General features: G+C 38.9%; 1 protein-coding gene across 6 annotated transcripts in view; it reads right to left on the bottom strand.

The window, feature by feature from the left end:
- The window catches only part of LOC130905765 (gastrula zinc finger protein XlCGF57.1-like), a 41,730-nt gene extending 23,362 nt beyond the window's left edge, over positions 1-18,368 (bottom strand). For 2 of the 6 annotated variants that reach the window (XM_057819421.1, XM_057819422.1), the window contains exon 1: positions 17,853-18,368. In XM_057819421.1, coding sequence (XP_057675404.1) covers positions 17,853-17,988 — 136 coding nt within the window. In that variant the 5' untranslated portion in view covers positions 17,989-18,368. The other 4 variants (XM_057819423.1, XM_057819425.1, XM_057819424.1 and 1 more) reach the window with 4 other exon arrangements.
- Positions 18,369-18,812: the final 444 nt, after the last annotated feature.

Raw genomic sequence — 18,812 nt, 5'->3', positions numbered from 1 at the left:
TGGTAGTTCATGTCAGCAGTAAATATAGTCTTTAATAATAGTCTTTATAAATCATTCAATCGTGTCGTTCGATCAATTCCTGCGCTTTTAATGGTGTGTATATAACACAAGTATTCGCTTAATTTCTTGATAACTGACTTCAGATAGTCCTCGATACTCGAGGTAGCTCTAACTGCGGAGGGGCTAACTAGCGCCTTTCACACAGGGTAAGTAAAGTTAGCGAACGTCAGTTGGGTCTCAATTGTCGCCAGTTGGCGTTGTGACGAGTTATTTAAGGCTTCTTTGTAAAGAGCATGTTAACGATAAAAAAAAATAAATTATGAGCAATGAGGTAACTAGAGTGATGAACTAGTGCCTTCAATACAAGTCATGTTCAGGGCTTTGTTAGTAAAGTTCTGAATGGTCACCAGTTATTTTTGACAACGAGTTATTTAAGGTCCCTCTATACTCTCCGATAATTACAGAAAGGGAAGAGTTTTGCCTTGTTGTGGAGGTCGTTTCATTTGTTTGCCATCGAGAGTTTATCAAATTGGAGAGCTCCGCTATAGGTCGCATTTGAAAGTACCCCCATTCCCGCCCTGTTCGTACACACCCCCGTTCATAAAACAGCCTACAGGTGTACTTCTGTTTATCCAGTATGATGCCCTATCAATCGAAGTTAAGGACCTTGGGACTAATTGCTTTGGTTCCAATAAAGTTATGATCACTACAGTTAATGCTTTTGTAGACTTGTAATTTTTTTATTTTATCTATCTGTCTATCTATCTAACACATTATAGTTAAGTGAATGGAATTTATACTGTACCTGTAAATTCATATTTTATGCTGTACAGCTGTTCTCTGCTTAATGCAAATGGGACATACTGTATATTTTATAATTTAGATTTTGTATAATTTGCTACTTCATGTGTCTTATATGTTCTGATTTCAGGATGAGAGATTTAGACTTGTATATGTTAAATTATTATGTACTGTGTTTAATTCGAGATGTCTCTGGTTGCACTATGAAATGCACTTTTCCGCGCATGCCGTGTGTCCATGTTACTTGGTCACCTTTTTCACCCCTAATCAGTTTGCATGCCTGTTGATTCACCTACCAGTGGTATTATATTACAGATAACAACATGGATAAAATATTTTGTTTCCAAGTTCTAAGTGGTAGTTCCAAGTTTGTTTTGTTGCATTGACATATAAAACACTTTTGTTTCCCAAAAGGATTGGGTTTGTGGTCACGACTTTTAAATTCCATTTTTTTTTTAACTGTTGCACTTTCTAATGCTTCTTTGTATGTATGTATATTATCCATTTTATTTTATAGACTGTTTGACCTGAAACACAACGAAATTAAATTTAACAAATATTTCCTGCTTAACCCAAATTTTGAATATAACCTCTAATTTTAGCTAAACCAAACCTATACCTTTTTAGAGGCATTTTTCATTTAGTTTGGACCCAAGCAACATAAATAAAATGATGACAAGACAGGAACAAAATTGTATTATTTTCTGTAACAATGTGTACTGTATAACAATTAGGGATGTCCCGATCCAGGTTTTTGCACTTCCGATCCAATACCGATATTGTTTTGCACTTCGATCCGATACCGATACTGGCCGATACCGATACCGGCCTATCTGAGTATGTGTTAAAGTTTAAAGTTATTTAGCCTCCTTACTCCGTTGTCATACTCATGTTGAAAAGAGTTTTAGTACTCTTGATAACAACTAGCCAGCTGAATTAGGTGAGTTTGAATAACACACAACGGTTGTTAACAAGAATCTGACCTGTTTATTCAGTGACAAACACAAAACATTATAAATAACAGAAATGGCATAGCCAGTCAGTAAAACGTGCAAATAATATTGTAAACTGTCTTAAAAAAGCAAAACACACAAACAACCTCAGTGGAAAATCCCACAACCGCCCCCAAGCTATTAGATGCTTTTAAAGTGCATGTGACACGAAAAAGCATGTTTATTTCATAATACACGCAGTATTTTATGCCCCTGAATGATATGGACCGCTTGGAAGTGTGTGGAAGCGATCGCTATTTTTATTTCGTTTTTTGAATCCCACGCCATGAAAAAGAGTGACTTTCGGCTTCGGTCTTGCATTGAGGAGGAGGGCGCTGTGACGTGTACGGTAGAGGACGTCCTCTTCACGCTCCAGTGTACTGTTGTGTATGAGGACGAAGGATTCAGCTGATTTTGCGGATTAATACGTATATTTTTCGCATCACGCCAGCCAAACGGCTGCAGAAAAATCATTCTGTATGAAGGAGAGGCGTATGCGCCTTTTTGGAGTTTCAAAATGTTCCTATTCACCGTGGATATTTACTGTGGGACCATTGGACTTATGAGGAAGTGAGTAAACATCTTGTTTTGTATTATGTCAAATACGAATACAGCGATTACAAAGTAAACACTACAAACTTCCTTTAAAGAAAGGACTACTAACGTTTGATCATTGATTGGCATGTAAAAAGCTCTCCTAATGCTCATTAGCAGCAGCACGTTAGCTGCACAACAACTCCAGCCACCCTCCTCCGGGGTAGAGCAGGGCGGTAAACCGAAAATTTACTGTTACCGAAATTCTTCACGATGACCGACGTAATTTTGACCATGTCGGTAAATTCGGTAATTTAATAAAAGAAGAAAATATAGTCTTTTCATCCCGCTTTGACTCTGTGTTGTTCGGCTATGTTCATTCCCCTTTAAGAAAGCAGACAGTGCGCTTACGTTTGGAGTCACATGGTTTTCAGGAAGCCAATCAAACAGAAGCCCGGTAGGCTAACGCTAGCAGCTAACGCTAGCGGCTAACGCTACAAGTAAACGGGATGAAGTCGGGCTTAAGTTAGCTTCGCCAAACTTTCACCCGACATTAAGTAAACTCTTGACGGGTTCCAGATAGGGATGGAAAAACCGAGGCTTTCTGAAACAATGAACCACTTTTAAGACAATTGCCCTAAATTGAATCACTGTTTGACACACTGCAAGAGCCCCATCTACAGGATAAACAGTGCACGTTTCTTTTTAAAAGTAAAGTTGACAAATTGCCTCAGCATTACATATCTTCAATAGAATTAAGTGGATGTCGTCTATTTCAACCAGGAGATCGTGTCGTTATTAAGTGTGATTTACACAATTAAAGTTGACCTCTTTAAGCCTGTGTCATTGCTTTTGTCTGTGAAGATGTGTTCAAAGCAGTATTTGTAATACACGACAGTGCTAGTCTTGTAAGTGGCTCGTCCTAGATGACGGGGAGTAACTATGTATTGTTTATTTTTTGTAAAAATTACAGTAGAGTAAGCACAGTGCTTGGGAACAGGAATATTATTTATTGCATACTGTAAGGATTTCCAAAATCATAAGATGTAAATAATTGAGCCGAATAAAAGAAAGGAAAGGTTTGTGAAACATTTTATTTTTTTAATTAAGTATAATGTCTGGGGGGCGGGTGGATGTGTCGTATTTGTATCTATTCTAAATATCTAAACGTATGCTACTATCTAGTGTATAACTATGCGGAATGAATTTAATGAAATTCAAGTGATGATATTTTTCAAGTCATACAAGCTGTTATAAATGTTCACACAAGAATTCTTATTGTTTACAAGATTTTTTTTAATACCTAATGTTTAGACTGCATGTGCAATTGTTAAATTGAAAGCTGGTAAATAAATTTAATGAGAAACTGTTAATTTGTATTCCATGCATTGATTCAAATTTTCAAATTATATAAGTTTGCTTGGGCGAATTTATCGTCATTTATCGTTATCGAGGTAAATCTGCTCAATTTATCGTGATACGTACTAAAGGCCATATCGCCCAGCCCTCCTCCGGGGAACGAACTGTAAATTGCTCTCCGCCGGGCGGTTTGCCGATCCGTGAAGACAATCGACAACCGGGTCGTCATGTCAAATAATCCAGGCTAGTTATGTGTGATTTTCCGCTTCGAAGACCTTGAAACATCACTCGGTTCGGGTTAGCATGTCGGCTAGCTGTCACGCCTTCTGGTTTGTTTACATTCTCCGAAGCCGGGGAAGTGAAATGACATATGTTCGATTTAGGTGTCATAAAATATCGTTCGGGAAGTGCGACAGTAAAGGTGAAGTCGACAGTTTTGACCATTATGGAGTAATTTTGCCATGTCGTCCTGAATAAATGCATTTTTATTATTTCATATTCCATTCAGCACAAGACTGTTATTTGTCATGACCATGCCATTTATTTAGAAATTGGGGAAAATACTTGGATAAAAAGAATATCCTGTAAAAATATTGAAGTAAAGAGACAGAAACAATGACATTTTGCCGCTCTCTTCGTCGCGTTTTCCTCGTTGTGAATAGTTCCCCCTCGACGGGCTGACTGGTCCTTCTCAAGCCATTTATATAGCTATTGGGGAAAAATACTTGGATAAAAAGAATATCCTGTAAAAAAATTGGAGTAGAGAGACTGAAACAATGAGATTTTGCGGCTCTCTTCGTCGCGTTTTCCTCGTTCTGAATAATTCCCCTACAATGGGCTGAATAGTAAAACCGATGAGCCCAGTCTACCGCTGACGTCATCCACCTGTTGGGGACGCTAAAGCCCTATAATGGTAGGCGTGGCTAACCGGCAGATTAAAAGACTAATTTCTCGTCATCTGTGCTTTGCTAAATTGTTGTATATAGTCGAATCGTCTCAAAATATGATTCTAATTCACATAATAATGCCATTTAAGACTTTTTTTCTCGTGTCGTATGCTCTTTAATGTTTAGTGCATTAGTTACAATAATTGTATAAAAAGCCTCTCAGGTTTAACACTAGAAAACCCAGGAGAGGCCGACTCGGCCCTTCCTCAAGACAAATATTCCTAATATTCCCAAGCAATGGCCGATTCGGCCTCTCTTCCTAAAAAACCCAGAGGTGGCCCAAATGACCCAAGTGCTTTTGAATTAGCAAGTCGTTGTCCGACAGACAGCAACCATTCATATGTAAATGCAACCACTAGACATACATTGTGTTAGAATGCGGCCCAAACGGAGGGGAACACACCACGGTTGCACACTTAATGTGATAGTTTTTGTCAGTTCAAGTCAAGCTACATTTATTAATTTACATTTATTTATGGAGTTTTACGCTTTTTACAAACTTTTAACTTAATTCTCCTATACTCCACACAGAAAAACAGGGAAAAAAATGGCCCAAATGTGTACATTGTTTTTGCAAAAAAAACGTTTTAGAACTGCAATTTGAGTTTAAAGCGAGATCATGTATATAGTTTAGAATGACTGGATCTAATGGAGCATGAATTGTGGCCATTTTGTCTGAAGTTAGTATGAGAAAACGTGTAGAAAACCTTTGAGAAAAACAGAAACAGAATTTGTGTCATGAGAAGGTGGAAGGGAGCGGCCCTGAACAGTTTCTTTGACACACTGAAACAATGACTGAATGTCCTAATAGTCCTAATTATTATGAAGAGAATATATACTGCACAGTGTTGTCGATCTTACTTAAAAAAGTAATTAGATACAAGTTACTAACTAAATTACTTTTTGGGAGAAGTAACTCAGTTACCTCATTGTAAGAGTAATTTGTTACTCAGCAAAAAAACTCATGTTACTTTTCATGTTCTACACGTTATTACAAATATACAATAGAAAACATTTCACATCAAAGATGTTTATGTTAACTGATTGAATTGATTTTTTCATTCCTCCCCCAAAAAACGTAGGTCAGATTTTTTACTTTTTTTTTTTTTTTTTTTTTTAATTCACCTATATGAGAGTTAGTGGTATACAATCTCATTGGGCTGTCATGATAAATGGTAAAAAAATCACAGGGACTTTGATTACTTGCCATTGAAAATAAATGGGAAATTTGTTTTTATATGTATTTGTTTAAATTCTGATACAGGACATACCATCTTCATAAGTAGGACTGATAATTCAACATTCAGTCATTGTTTCAGTGTGTTCAAAAGCAACTGCTCAGGGCTGGTCCCTACACCCTCCTCAATTATTTATTTTGAGTCCTAATTAATAAGTCTCACCAAAAAACAAAGGAACAATATGTATGCCGATCCTTTCCTAAGGTGGTAAAATGATCAGGTGTTTATTTTGTCATAACATAGCAATTGCATAAAAAAAATATATATATATATACATACATACATATATACCGTATATATAATATATATTTCATGTGTGGTGCTCTTCGAATGAAAATATATACTTTGATTGAAGGAACCTTTTTTTTTGGATTGACTAAGACATACACAAATCTACCTACAAATTTATCAACCTACAGTAGGCAAGTAACAAATAAGTGTCTACTAGTCAGGCTACTTTAGCTGAGGAGGGGGTTGGGCGAAAGAGAAAGCAGCCTCACTCAGCAACGTTTCGCCCAACCCCCGCCTCAGCTAAAGTAGCCTGACTTACTCAGACACTTATTTCTTACTTGACACTAAACTGCTAAACTTCTGAGAATATTTTAATAACAGTATTTTAATAATTCTAATTCATTCGGATGTATTTGTTTGAATACCCTCTACATGTTAAAAAAAACAATTTCAAAAAGATCAATTAACAATTTGCTGTGGATATACATTTATGTGCATAGATATTTAGAAATAATACAACTAAGCACACCAAGACACAGTGGTGAAATGAAGAGCACCACACATGAAATTGCTGGGAAAAAAATATGCAAGATTAGTAAATACCACTCTTGGTTCAGAAACAAGCCATCATTCAGGTTTCATACAATGGTGTAAATATTACATTGAATTTGAAACCAAATTAAATTAAACTGAACTAGTGCTCCACATCTATGTGCATGTGTTGTGGACCCTTCCGTTAGTTACCAGTGTTTGTTTTGTTTGCTTTGCTTAAATTAAATGAAACAAGCTTGATACATCCAAACAATATTCTAACAGCTGATGACCAGTATTATCTACTCTCAATGCGTTTTCTTCAGTCAGAAAAGTAATAGTTAAAAAAAGATTAATCACGATAAAATTGCACTAATTAGGGGTATAATAAATAAAAAATCGACACCACTAATTGTAATGTTAGTTCACTGTTCATTGTGTTTCTTCATTTGTAATGTTTGTTTTGTTTTTCAGTGCACTTTTTGTCGTTGCTTTTGGTCACGTAACAACTTTCCGAACGGACTTATGACGTACGTGAGAGTAAAGAGGTGTCCCAATTCGTAGGGCTGATGTTTCAAGCCCTACCCCTTATTGCTTCGTTTGAAAGGACAAGGGGTGGGCCAAGGGGTAGAAATTGGATGCGGCTTGCGGTAGGCGGTAGGGTAGGCTCGGCTTCGGGGCGGATCTCCAGGGTGTCCCAAAATGGGACACTCTTGGTAATATTAGAGAGCACCAAAACCCCATTGACTTCTCGTGATAATCTTAAAAAAATCCGGAACTCTTATTGTATGAATTTTTTTTCAATAATTTATTCGTAATTTATTGGGGTTCATAAGTATTTGTACCCTTGAGAAAATCATTGCTAATATTTAGTGCAGCAGCCATTGTTTGCAATTACAGAGGTCAGACGCTTTCTGTAGTTCTTCACCAGGTTTTCCCATATGAAAACAGAGATTTCGGCCCATTCCTCCACACAAATCTTCTCTAGATCAGTCAGGTTTCGGGGCTGTCGTTGAGAAACACCAAATTTCAGCTCTATCCAAAGATTTTCTGGATTCTTGGATTGATGTCTGGAGTCCACTCCAGAACCTTGAAATGCATTTTACGCAGCCACTCCTTGGTCAGCTTGGCTGTGTGATTCGGATCATTGTCATGTTGGAAGACCCAGCCACGACTTATCTTCAAGTCCCTGACTGTGGGAGGGAGGTCATGGCCCAAAATCTGACGATACATTGCACCATTCATCCTCTGATTTATAGAGTCGTCCTGTCCCCTTTGCCGAAAAGCATGAGGTTTCCACCTACATACTTCACAATGGGGATGGTGTTCTTGGGATTGTACTCTGCCTTTTTTTCCCTTCACAAACGACAGTAAAGTTAGCACCAAAAAGTTCTACTTTGGTCTCATGTGACCACATGATTTTCTCCCATGACCCCTCTGCATCATTCAGATGGTCCCTTGCAAACTTCAGACAGGCCTTTACATGTACTGGCTTCAGCAGCCTTTGAAACTGTGCATCCAGCTCTCTGCAGGTCATTGACCAGCTCCTACCATGTAGTTCTAGGCTGAGACCTCAATTTTCCCATCATGAGTGATGCCCCACGAGGAGAGATTTTACATGGAGCCCCATTCCAAGGTAGATTATCAGTCATGCTTAGCCTTTTCCATTTTCTAACAATTGCTGCAACTGTTGATTTATTCTCACCAAGCTGCTTTCCAGTTGTCCCGTAGCCTTTTCCAGCTTTGTGGAGCTAATCAATTTTTTTTATCTGGTGCCTTTCGAAATCTCTCTGGTATTGCCCATGGTAGCGGGTGGATTATACTGACTGTGGGGTGCACAGGTGACAATGATGAGCTCAAACGGGTGGGGTAAAGGTGGACTTTTTTTAAGGTAGAATGACAACTCTTTGAGTGTCATAATTATTGCTGATTCTCAGGTGCACAAATACATGAACTGAACCCCAGTAGATAAAAATATATAGCAAATAAATTTTAAAAATCATACAATGTGATTTCTGGATTTTTTTTTAGATTGTCTCTATGAGTGGAAATGCATCTATGATTGAAATTTCAGACCTCCACCTCTTTTCAAAGTGGGTGAACTTGCAAAATCACAAGGAGTGCAAATAATTGCTCCTCATTGTATACCAAGAAGTCCCAGGAAAACAAAAAATTCTTGATAACCTTTCAACAAGTCCAGTATAGAGGATAGAGGGTGTATTAGAGGTACATTTATGTGTGTTTTCTATAGTATTTCATTGTTTTGACTTGATAGTTTTGATTTGCTATGATTACTCTTGTTTGAATCCTGTGCATCAATAAATACCAGGAAGAAAAGACAAAAATTAACTTTGTCAGACTCTTATTTCAGTTTTACATTTGATACTGATTCAATGTTCTATTTTCTGCAGGCATCACAAATATACTGTTATAACAAATATTGCTAGCATATAAAGGCCTACAAATACACTGTCAGAGATATTTTTTCCAACAGTAAAATCGTAAAACAATACACATTATTAAAATGTGCAAAACCCCATGAATGTAGCTTGACTTGAACTGACACATAATATTACATGAATAGTACTACTGTTGTGTGTTCCCCTCCATTTGGGCCGCATACCAACACAAGTGGTTGCATTTCCATATGAATGGCTGTTGTCTGTCCGACAACGACTTGCTAATTCAGAAGCACTTGGGTCATTTAGGCCACCTCTGGGTTTTTTTGGAGGAGAGGCCAAATTGGCCATTGCTTGGGACTGTTAGGAGTAGCAGAATTCTCTGGGACTTCTAGTGTTAAATAAACGACTATTTCAGTATCAAGTTAACATTTTAAAACAGTAAATAAAATACTCAAGTCCCCATTCTGTATCAGCAGCTTTAAACTACATTCAATTCATTTAATTTTGCGAATCAACTGTTAAAGTTGTTAAAATTGCTCCCGTTATTCCATAATTTCCCTTCCGTCTACTTTCGACATGTGGAAGTTTTAAAACTGTTTAATCATTTAAAGATAGATTCAAGTCAAGATTTTGTAGATTTAGGAGTATTTTAGATAAAAAGTTAATTAGGTTTGCTTGGAAGGTTCACAACAGCCTACTAGGGAAGTCTCTTGCTTTAAGATGGCGGCCGTTTACTAACGCATGTAGTTTTCCATACTTCAATGTTGCTAACGCCGTTGAGTCTGTCATTTTGCAACTAGTTCTATATACATATGATATCTATTATCTACAGTAAAATGACGGTGACGTAGTTTGTAGCGGCTGTCAGCAACAGTCAGGTATTCTTCTGTTTTTTATCCAGCGGCATGAGTTGAGCTCAAGCCGTGAGTTGAGCATTGGCACTACCTGGGTCTATGACGAGCATGATGTTTACTCTCGGGACGCAACGCGGTCCGTTTCTCATTGCGTCCCGAAGACCGCGCTGTGTATTAGTTCCGCTTTACTCGACATATTTCAATAATCGGAATTTGGATGTTTGTGAATCGTTCTCGAATCTTCCACGGCCGAATCGCTCAAGGATGTAATGACGGCTGGGCATGTTGTACCGTGGTTCTAAGTGTTGGATGGTGCGTCTTTACTCACGAGAGATAATGGCTCGTCATCCAGAACGAATTCTTCGGCAATGACTCTTGTTATTCCCTGGGCTTTGGGACTGTCGAGTGCCAGTTTGTCACACATAGCAAAAGTTTCTGCCAGTGTTAGTTGCGTAGCACCTTTCTTTTTGTCTTCGGTTTTCTTAACATACTCCTTATATTGTTTGTGGTGGTATTTCGCTAAATGCTTGATTAGGTTGGTTGTATTGAAACTTCTTACAGCTTTACCACCACGCTTGACTTTATTGTGGCATATGTTGCACTCTGCCTCTTCGTCTTTGTCGTCCTTTAAGGTGAAATGATCCCACACAGCTGACATTTTTACCGATTAAGTCTCTCGGTAAATTGGGAGACGGTAATGTAGTGTGTTGAAGGTGTGCCGTAAAATGCGGACCGGATTTTAGGGAAACCGAAGCAAAAACTGGAATGGATTATGTAAATCGGTGCGCTGGAAAACCCGGACCAGACTTAAAAAAAAAAAAAAAAAAAACTGGAACCGGAAGTCTGGATCGGAATTTTTCCGTGTTGGCTGATCCGATACCGATGCGCATTTTTTTGCCCATATCGGCGCCCAATCCGATCCAAATATCGGATACAACAATAACAACTTATTACCCTTTGATAAAGAAAATCATATTTTTTATTGAACAATTGTCGAAACTGGTGTCATGGTTCATTGTTTACACCTAACATTTTATAGATCAGTGGCCTGTGATGGTTGCTTGTGGAGCATGGTTTCCCCAAAGAACAAGAGCAGCAGAAAAAATGGATGGCAATGGTCAACCATCAAAACATGAAATAAAAGGCTTTTTTAGTTGTTGTTTTTTTTTGCTGAAAAATGGGCTTCGTGCCCATAGCCTTTGGGCACCAGCAGCAGTCTCCAGCAGAAGCGGATCATGAAAATGTGACCTTAAAAAACATTAAATTAGTTTTCTATAATAAATTTGTGTCTATTATTTGTTGACATCACTTTTCAATCTATACACATCTCTAAAATATATTAATGTCAAACATTTTGGTGTAAAGAATACGGGTTGTCATGCATTGACTTGGTTCTCTTCCATGAGGGTGATACCTTAGTTCAAAGTTTACAAAATCGAGCTAATAAGCACGTGAAAGCCAGTCATCTACCAATACTCACAAAAACAGATGAGTGCACAAAGAGCCTCTTAAAAAGTTGACAATTTAAAAGAGGTAGCGACTTAATGAATTTATCCCTGGCATTTAGGGCTGTCAAACGATTAAAAAATTTTTTCGAGTTAATCACAGCTTAAAAATTAATTAATCGTAATTAATCATAATTAATTGCAATTCAAACCATCTCTAAAATATGCCATATTTTTCTGTAAATTATTTTTGGAATGGAAAGATAAAAAAACACAAGACGGATATATACATACAACATACTGTACATAAGTACTATATTTGTTTATTATAACAATAAATCCACAAATGGCATTATTAACATTGTTTCTGTTAAAGGGCTCCACGGATAGAAAGAATTGTAGTTCTTAAAAGATAAATGTTATAGTTACAAGTTATAGTAATTTTATATTAAAACCCTCTTCATGTTTTCGTTTTAATAAAATTTGTAAAATTTTCAATCAAAAGTAGAGTTAATATAATAATAATAATAAGAATAAAACTAACAATAATAAGAATAGAGTGACCAAAGTCTGAGTAAGTTTTATGTGTATTTTGCTAGCTATTTTGATCGGGAACGCCAGTTCACTTTGCATTGTTGTTTAACTGTGTGAGAATAGGGCCTCATTACTACAGACTGAAGTGCTTTTCTTTTTGTGAACATTATTTTTTTTTTGAGAAATAGGAATATTATTTTTGTGGTGCTTTCACTAAATGATACTTATGTTTGTTGTGAAGGAGTTGCCGAAGCTTATGCCAATACACGGCGCGGTTCAATGAAGGCCTGTGTCCACTCGCCTTTATAACATATATATCTCTGTACATATCTTACCCAAAATACAACAAGAGACACTTAATTGCCACTAAAAGAAAGAAAACTTACAGAAATATGTGTGGAGCACAAATAGCACAATGCAACAGCATAAACGTCTCACAACTACTAATTCTCCTTGCCTGGTACACCAGACTCACCGCTGTTCCAGCTATTGAGTCTGGCCACCATTCAGCGGATACAATTTCCAGGGTGGAGCAAGCCACAGCAAACAGACAGCGGAGTGGACCAATCAGCGCCAGGCAGATGTGACGTTAGTAAAACGACGAGGGCAGGACGAGGGACGCGCGCGCGGAAGTAAACATACGAGGAGCGGAGTTTATTCAACATGGCTAGCACGAGACAGACTGTTGTCAATGACCTGTGTCGATGTGTTGATGGTAATTTAAAACTGATTTTACCGTGGATTGGAACATATTCTTGGCTCTCCTGTTCACCATCTGTGTTGTTGTGGAGACGACTTCCGATGCGCAAGAGTGACGTTGCTCGTTAAGAACACGTCATGCAAATAAACGACTCTGATTTGTCGATTGATTTTGTACCTGCTCGAGAGGCCGTTAATGGGCTGGTTCCCTGACTTTTCTCTCAGTGTTTGAAAAATACTGGGAGAACAGTCTGGCCGTGCCAGGCAATAATTCTCCCACTATTAGAAGGAATAACATTAGTACTCTTAATGTGCATAAACGGCATCATTGTAATCTGTTTGAGGCAATGCGTGAGCGGGTCATTCAGTGCATGCATTAATTGCGTCAAATATTTTAACGTGATTGATTAAAAAAATCAATTACTGCCTGTTAACGCGATAAATTTGACAGCCCTACTGGCAATACATTCCCAGGTAGCAGAGTCAGCTTAAAAAGTAGGAAAAAAATCACTTGTCACCAAGAGAAAATATATGTATAATTACGCCACGCACATACAAATAAAGCTCACCATATACAGCATAAAGCGGCGCTGCCCCCAAGCGGCCGGTGGCATTCTCTTCACTCTTAATGTGCATAAACGGCATCATTGTAATCTGTTTGAGGCAATGCGTGAGCGGGTCATTCAGTGCATGCATTAATTGCGTCAAATATTTTAACGTGATTAATTAAAAAAATTAATTACCGCCTGTTAACGCGATAAATTTGACAGCCCTACTGGCAATACATTCCCAGGTAGCAGAGTCAGCTTAAAAAGTAGGAAAAAAAATCACTTGTCACCAAGATAAAAAATATATATATAATTACGCCACGCACATACAAATAAAGCTCACCATATACAGCATAAAGCGCCTCTGATAGAAAACAGACTGTTGAAAATTCAAAAGGGACCGTTTTTATCATCACCTTACCTTCGGATATACTTGACAGCCAACCATTCATATGAATGCGGTCCGCCCTCGTCGAAGCCATGTTTGGAACTACCCGAGACTACACTTCCCGGAAAACCCGGAAGTAAAATCGTATAGTGGATTCCTATGGGAGTGTCGCAACCCTCTTTATATGGCCCTGGGTGCAATCAATGCAAAAAGTAAGTGTGTAGCTTTGGCAATATATATGGCAATGTTATTTTTTTTTCTACTATTGTTCAGGCCTATCCCAAACAGAGCTATTACAGTTATCTGGTGAAAATTCTTCTAGTTTTAATATAGCAATATAATGTCGCAAACCCCTCAAAAATCGCAATGATAGTTTTTTCCAATATCGCTTAGGCCTAGTTTGCACTTTAGATGGGGTAGAGTAAGAACAATACCCCTTTTTTTTAACTAGTTACATTTTCAATACACCTCATCCTGAGCACATTCTGATAATTTCCATTCTCGCAGTCGGACATCCGGGCATTAATGGTGTCACCAGCCACAACAAAGCGTTGCCATATTGAAATGGAGTCAAAACATGTGTCACAAGCATTTGCTCTGTCGTGCATTGTAGTACAAACGCGTTGAACTTTTTTCTTATTTGCGGTCTTTTTTTTCTGTCGGAATGACTAAAAGTTGCCGTGTTGCGGGTTGTAACACAAGGAAGAGTTCGGAGCCGCATTTGAAGTTCTTCATTCTTCCTCGTGAGAAGAAAAGGACGAGGAATTGGCTGAAAGCAATCAATCGAGGAACAGCTAAGATTCAATAGACTAGGCAGTGGTTATTATTACCGGAACCGACAACTCGCAAAGCGTTATTTTTCTTTTGCCGTGAACTGCTCTGATCGGTCAATCAGTATATTATTGGCCTGGTGGGAATTGGTTATTTTGCCGTGACGTGTTCATGGCTAAATAACGCTTGGATGCGAATTACCGGTTAAGGCAGAAATAATCACTCCGAATATACTACCAGTTTTCTTAGTTCCACACAGCACATATTCCACGTAATTGATAAAGGTCAACTTACTGGGTGACTTTATGAGGTAGTTGTAGATGTTTCAGAACTCCACTGCAGGCAATTCCTTTGGATTGTTTATCCAGCTATCAGCTCCGACTTTGTATGGGCAGATTTGCAGGCCAATACACGCTAATTTTAAGTTGTATCGCCTCCTCGCGTCTGTCGGCAGTGACTCGTGATAATAATAAGGGCCCAAGTACACCAGATTCATGATTGTTGCGGTTCCGGTCCGGTTCAGTGTTGACTGCGTGCCACGCAGTACGTCAAAAACAGGCAATCATACTGGCTTCGCACGGCTGCGGTCCGCCAACTCCATTCCCTCCTGAGCGCTCGCGTGATCGCGCGCTATAATGTGCCATTTAAAACAACGAAAAACACACGGAGTCTATACTCATCAGAGAAGCAGAGAGAGCACATTTTTTCTTGGCATATTGATATTTTAGTTATGTCTGTCTCTTAATTCCAGATTGACTGCATCATGCTGAGATCAGGGCTCCGTGTGTGGGGGTAAGAGAGGCGGGACCCTATTATGCCCTTGGTTGTGTCGGTGGGTTTATATCTTTGTGCACATTTAAAATTTATGGCACCTAACATCTCATAGAGCTGTTACAAACAACTGTTAAATAATCTGTAATATTTATAAAATGGATAGCGAATTATATACTACACGAACTAAAAAAACAGCGTACTTGGAATTGGTGTCTCAACACTGCAGATTCCTGTGCCCAGCGCAAACTGTTGGTTGTTCAATGAAAAGTCAAGTAAAATGTAGGAAAGAAAGAGAAACGTCTTGAATAGACCACCAGGTCGAAACTTGTGGGTGTCTCTTTATTCGGTTTCGTACTTTTCCCCCTCGACTCTGTATACAAACTGACATTGTGTGTGTGCCGGGCACGAGAATTTCTGCGGTGGAACCACTTCCAGATACGCTGCTTTTTTTTTTTTCCGCTCAAAGTTGTCAGCACGTCGTGTGTTTGATATCATCGCCAGAAAAACACACAATAGGACACCTTGCAGCTTCCCTTTTAATGCTGTCCTTATAATAACGATCTGCTGCATCGTATATCACTTTGTGACTTTCCAACTCCATGATGAAACGTTCTTCGTCCATGTTCGCTGGTGTTTAAACCGTGAATAAGCAACTGGGCTGTTATGTCCAGGCCCAGCTCCGCCCATTTTGTCGGATGCGTGTCCGGCAAGAATAGACCCTACTCACCTATATCACAAAATGACGTGTCGCTGTATCCGGCCGCCATATTGCCCGTCATTTTTTAGCCCTATTCTCAATGGTTTCAATTAGTCGTGCAATTTATAGAGCAATTCATGGAAGCCCCGGTGTTATCTGACGCTGTAAACTCATTGGATGCGTTTCATAAAAGGCGTTATGTGGAAAAGCTTCAGTTCATCCATTCGCCAGATCCATATTTGATGCCTAAATCGATGTTTTTCAACCCGCTGTCTTCGCTGTCTCTGCCTGACATCTGCTACCCTGATATTTACAACTATCTTGTCCACACAAAATCAGCCTATTCTCACAAAAGTTTGAAAAACTTTAAGAGCTTGGAGGCTTATAAATACTTCGTTGCTGGTTGGGTGAAACAGGTCCTCGTCCACGAAAATTTGGCAGGAATCTATCTTGTGCTCGGGAAGGTGGGTTACGAAATTTTCAATTCAAAATCTTTTGTTCTTGCTATCATCCCCTGTCAAGTCTAATGTATTTCATGTCATTTGTCAATAAAGCTAGGGCTTTTAATTTTTATATGGTTTAGCGATAGCACTCTCACTACATACATATATAATATGTAATATAATAAACATGAAGTGCGATAGCACTACTCCAGATTGTCCCTAGTTAAATTTATTTTTTGGCTTTTGACCTCAATAGTGGAATTATAAATTAATTGTATGACAACTTTCTTATTATCCCCTTATAATTATATATTTTCAGGTAGTTCATTCACAACGTCTGAGTGTATGTTGTCGGCGATTAGCCTAGCAATGATCTTAATTGTGGTTGTCAGCCCAAAACCCTCTATATATATTAAATGTATCTTACCAGATATAAAATGACTACTACATAATCTGTGGTAATCGTTTGGAGCCCAGTTTTCGCGTCGAATTGCAGCAGCCCATCTCGCTCTCCTCTCCGGGTCTCTCGGAATCCGGTAGAACTTCAAGTCTCTCCCTCTATCTTCTCTGTTATTGCAACCGACCGCCACACACGCCTTCACCATTTTGATTATTAATGTTAACGAGCAGAAAAACACGCCATAATAGGAGGAATTTACGTAGCGGTAATGCATCAACAGTGACGAGTTGACAGACAATATGCCGCGGGGGCGTGGTTGTGACGTCATGTGAGTAGGGTCTATAGAAAATAGCCTAAACCATCCGGCAGGCTGCGGCACGCCGGAGATAGTCCGCGGGCAATCCGGAGCACTGACGCGGCCGGTGTTCTGCCAAAATATCCTACATCGGTGAAATAGTCGAATTTGACACCTAAAGTACTACCGTGCGCTCTAAACTTGTTTTGTTTAGATGCATATAGGAATAACATACTAAAAAAATGCCTGCAGAAAATACTTAAATGTAGTTATATCAAATAAGGACGGTATAAATACGCTACTCGACTAATGTGGTCAACTGCTTCAAAGCTAACACAAAAAAACACAATGGTTAAAAGTATCAGAGAGTAATACATGCAAAAAGTATCTTTGAGGCTGTGAAAAGGTTCTAAATAAAAACAAAAATAGTGAGTACTCGCCGCTTCCAACCGATGTGTGCATGCGTGTGAATGCATGCGCAAGCGCCCTGAGCATTGTGTAGGACGTTTCGCCGCGTAGTAAGGAATGGCCGAACACCTGTATACGTTGAACAATAGGATATAATGGGAACGGATTGGCTCCGGCGCTATTTTTTACCGGAGTCGGACCGGAACCGCAACGATCATGCATCTGGTGTATTTGGGCCCTAAGTCATGTTTAAGACGTCTTTATGAAAAAAAAAGACGCAAAACACAGCTGAAATATATGAATTTCAGACAACGTTTGTCTACGGATGTTTACCTGTGCGTGCCCCCTCTCAAGATGGCGACACGTTGCCATGCGAGATGACGTCATCGTGACATCACGCCAACTGCGAGAATTGCTTGAAAACACCCTAAATTAATGGGAATTATGTAAACATTAGGCTACTGGTTTGTCTTTTTAGTTTGCTTGGAGGAGAGCAAATGTCAAAAATATCTCACATTCCCCGTCTTCCCTACAATATACTATCGTCGAAAGTGAACCAACCTTCTAGTCTCTGAAGAACAACCTTTGCGTGCATTATTTTGCACACCGTCGAGTGTTGGTGACGCGGGGGCTCCTCTTTTGCGCCACAAAGTTCCTCGTTGAACTTTACTGCAGCCGGTGTCGTTCTCGCGGGCATTTTCCTCGCTTGGCGACGTGTCGATGGAGACGCCTTGATCCTGTTATTTTTAGCCGGTGTGTGGCTAGTTAGGCTAGGCTAAGGCAGCCAACTTCAACAAGTGCCTAGCCCTATACGACTTGAAGATTGGCTAATGATGATTGAGACTATAATGCTGGCCACGTCGTCGAAACTTCGGTTAAGTGACTGAAATAGAGGCGAGCAAAGACCAAAGATGAAAAACTGGCCAGTTATTATCTTTTATCTTTCTTCAAAAGATCCACGGACACAGACTTGTAATTGTTAAAATATAAATGTTCGCATAAGTTATTTGATAATAACCCCCCTCTTAAAGTTTTCGTTTTTAATAAAATAAGTTTAACTACTAGGTCACCATTGTTGTTGACGTCGCAATGCACTGTGGGCGGTGACGTAAACGCCAACGGGTGGCTGTTGTTCTGACAGTTGTTCTGAACTTCTGACGAATGGGTATCCATTGTCGAAGTAGTATCCCGGTTTTTGACAGCACATTAACTCGACGGCGGAGACTATCGATGAACAAATTTAGCATACGTTTTGACTAGTGGTTAATTACAGGGTCTGTAATTAATTAATTGAAATTAATCGCATTCTAATTGAAAACCATATATTGACAAAACAAATCATGTTCTCAATAAAAAAAAAAGCATTTTTGAGTTTAACAACAAATTTATTACTGTTAATATGTAATGTCATCAGCAAACAATTGGTCAAAGTGCTTATCAGCTATTCAGGTTTCAAGTGTTTCAGGCACCCGGATTATTTATGTTCTTTGAAAACATTTTTCTTTAGATATGTAAACAGTT

This window comes from Corythoichthys intestinalis, chromosome 17 (assembly GCF_030265065.1).
Source record: "Corythoichthys intestinalis isolate RoL2023-P3 chromosome 17, ASM3026506v1, whole genome shotgun sequence".
Classification (NCBI taxonomy): Eukaryota; Metazoa; Chordata; class Actinopteri; order Syngnathiformes; family Syngnathidae; genus Corythoichthys; species Corythoichthys intestinalis.
The sequence above is the reverse complement of the archived record's forward strand: the minus strand, read 5'-3'. Positions and strand labels throughout refer to the sequence as shown.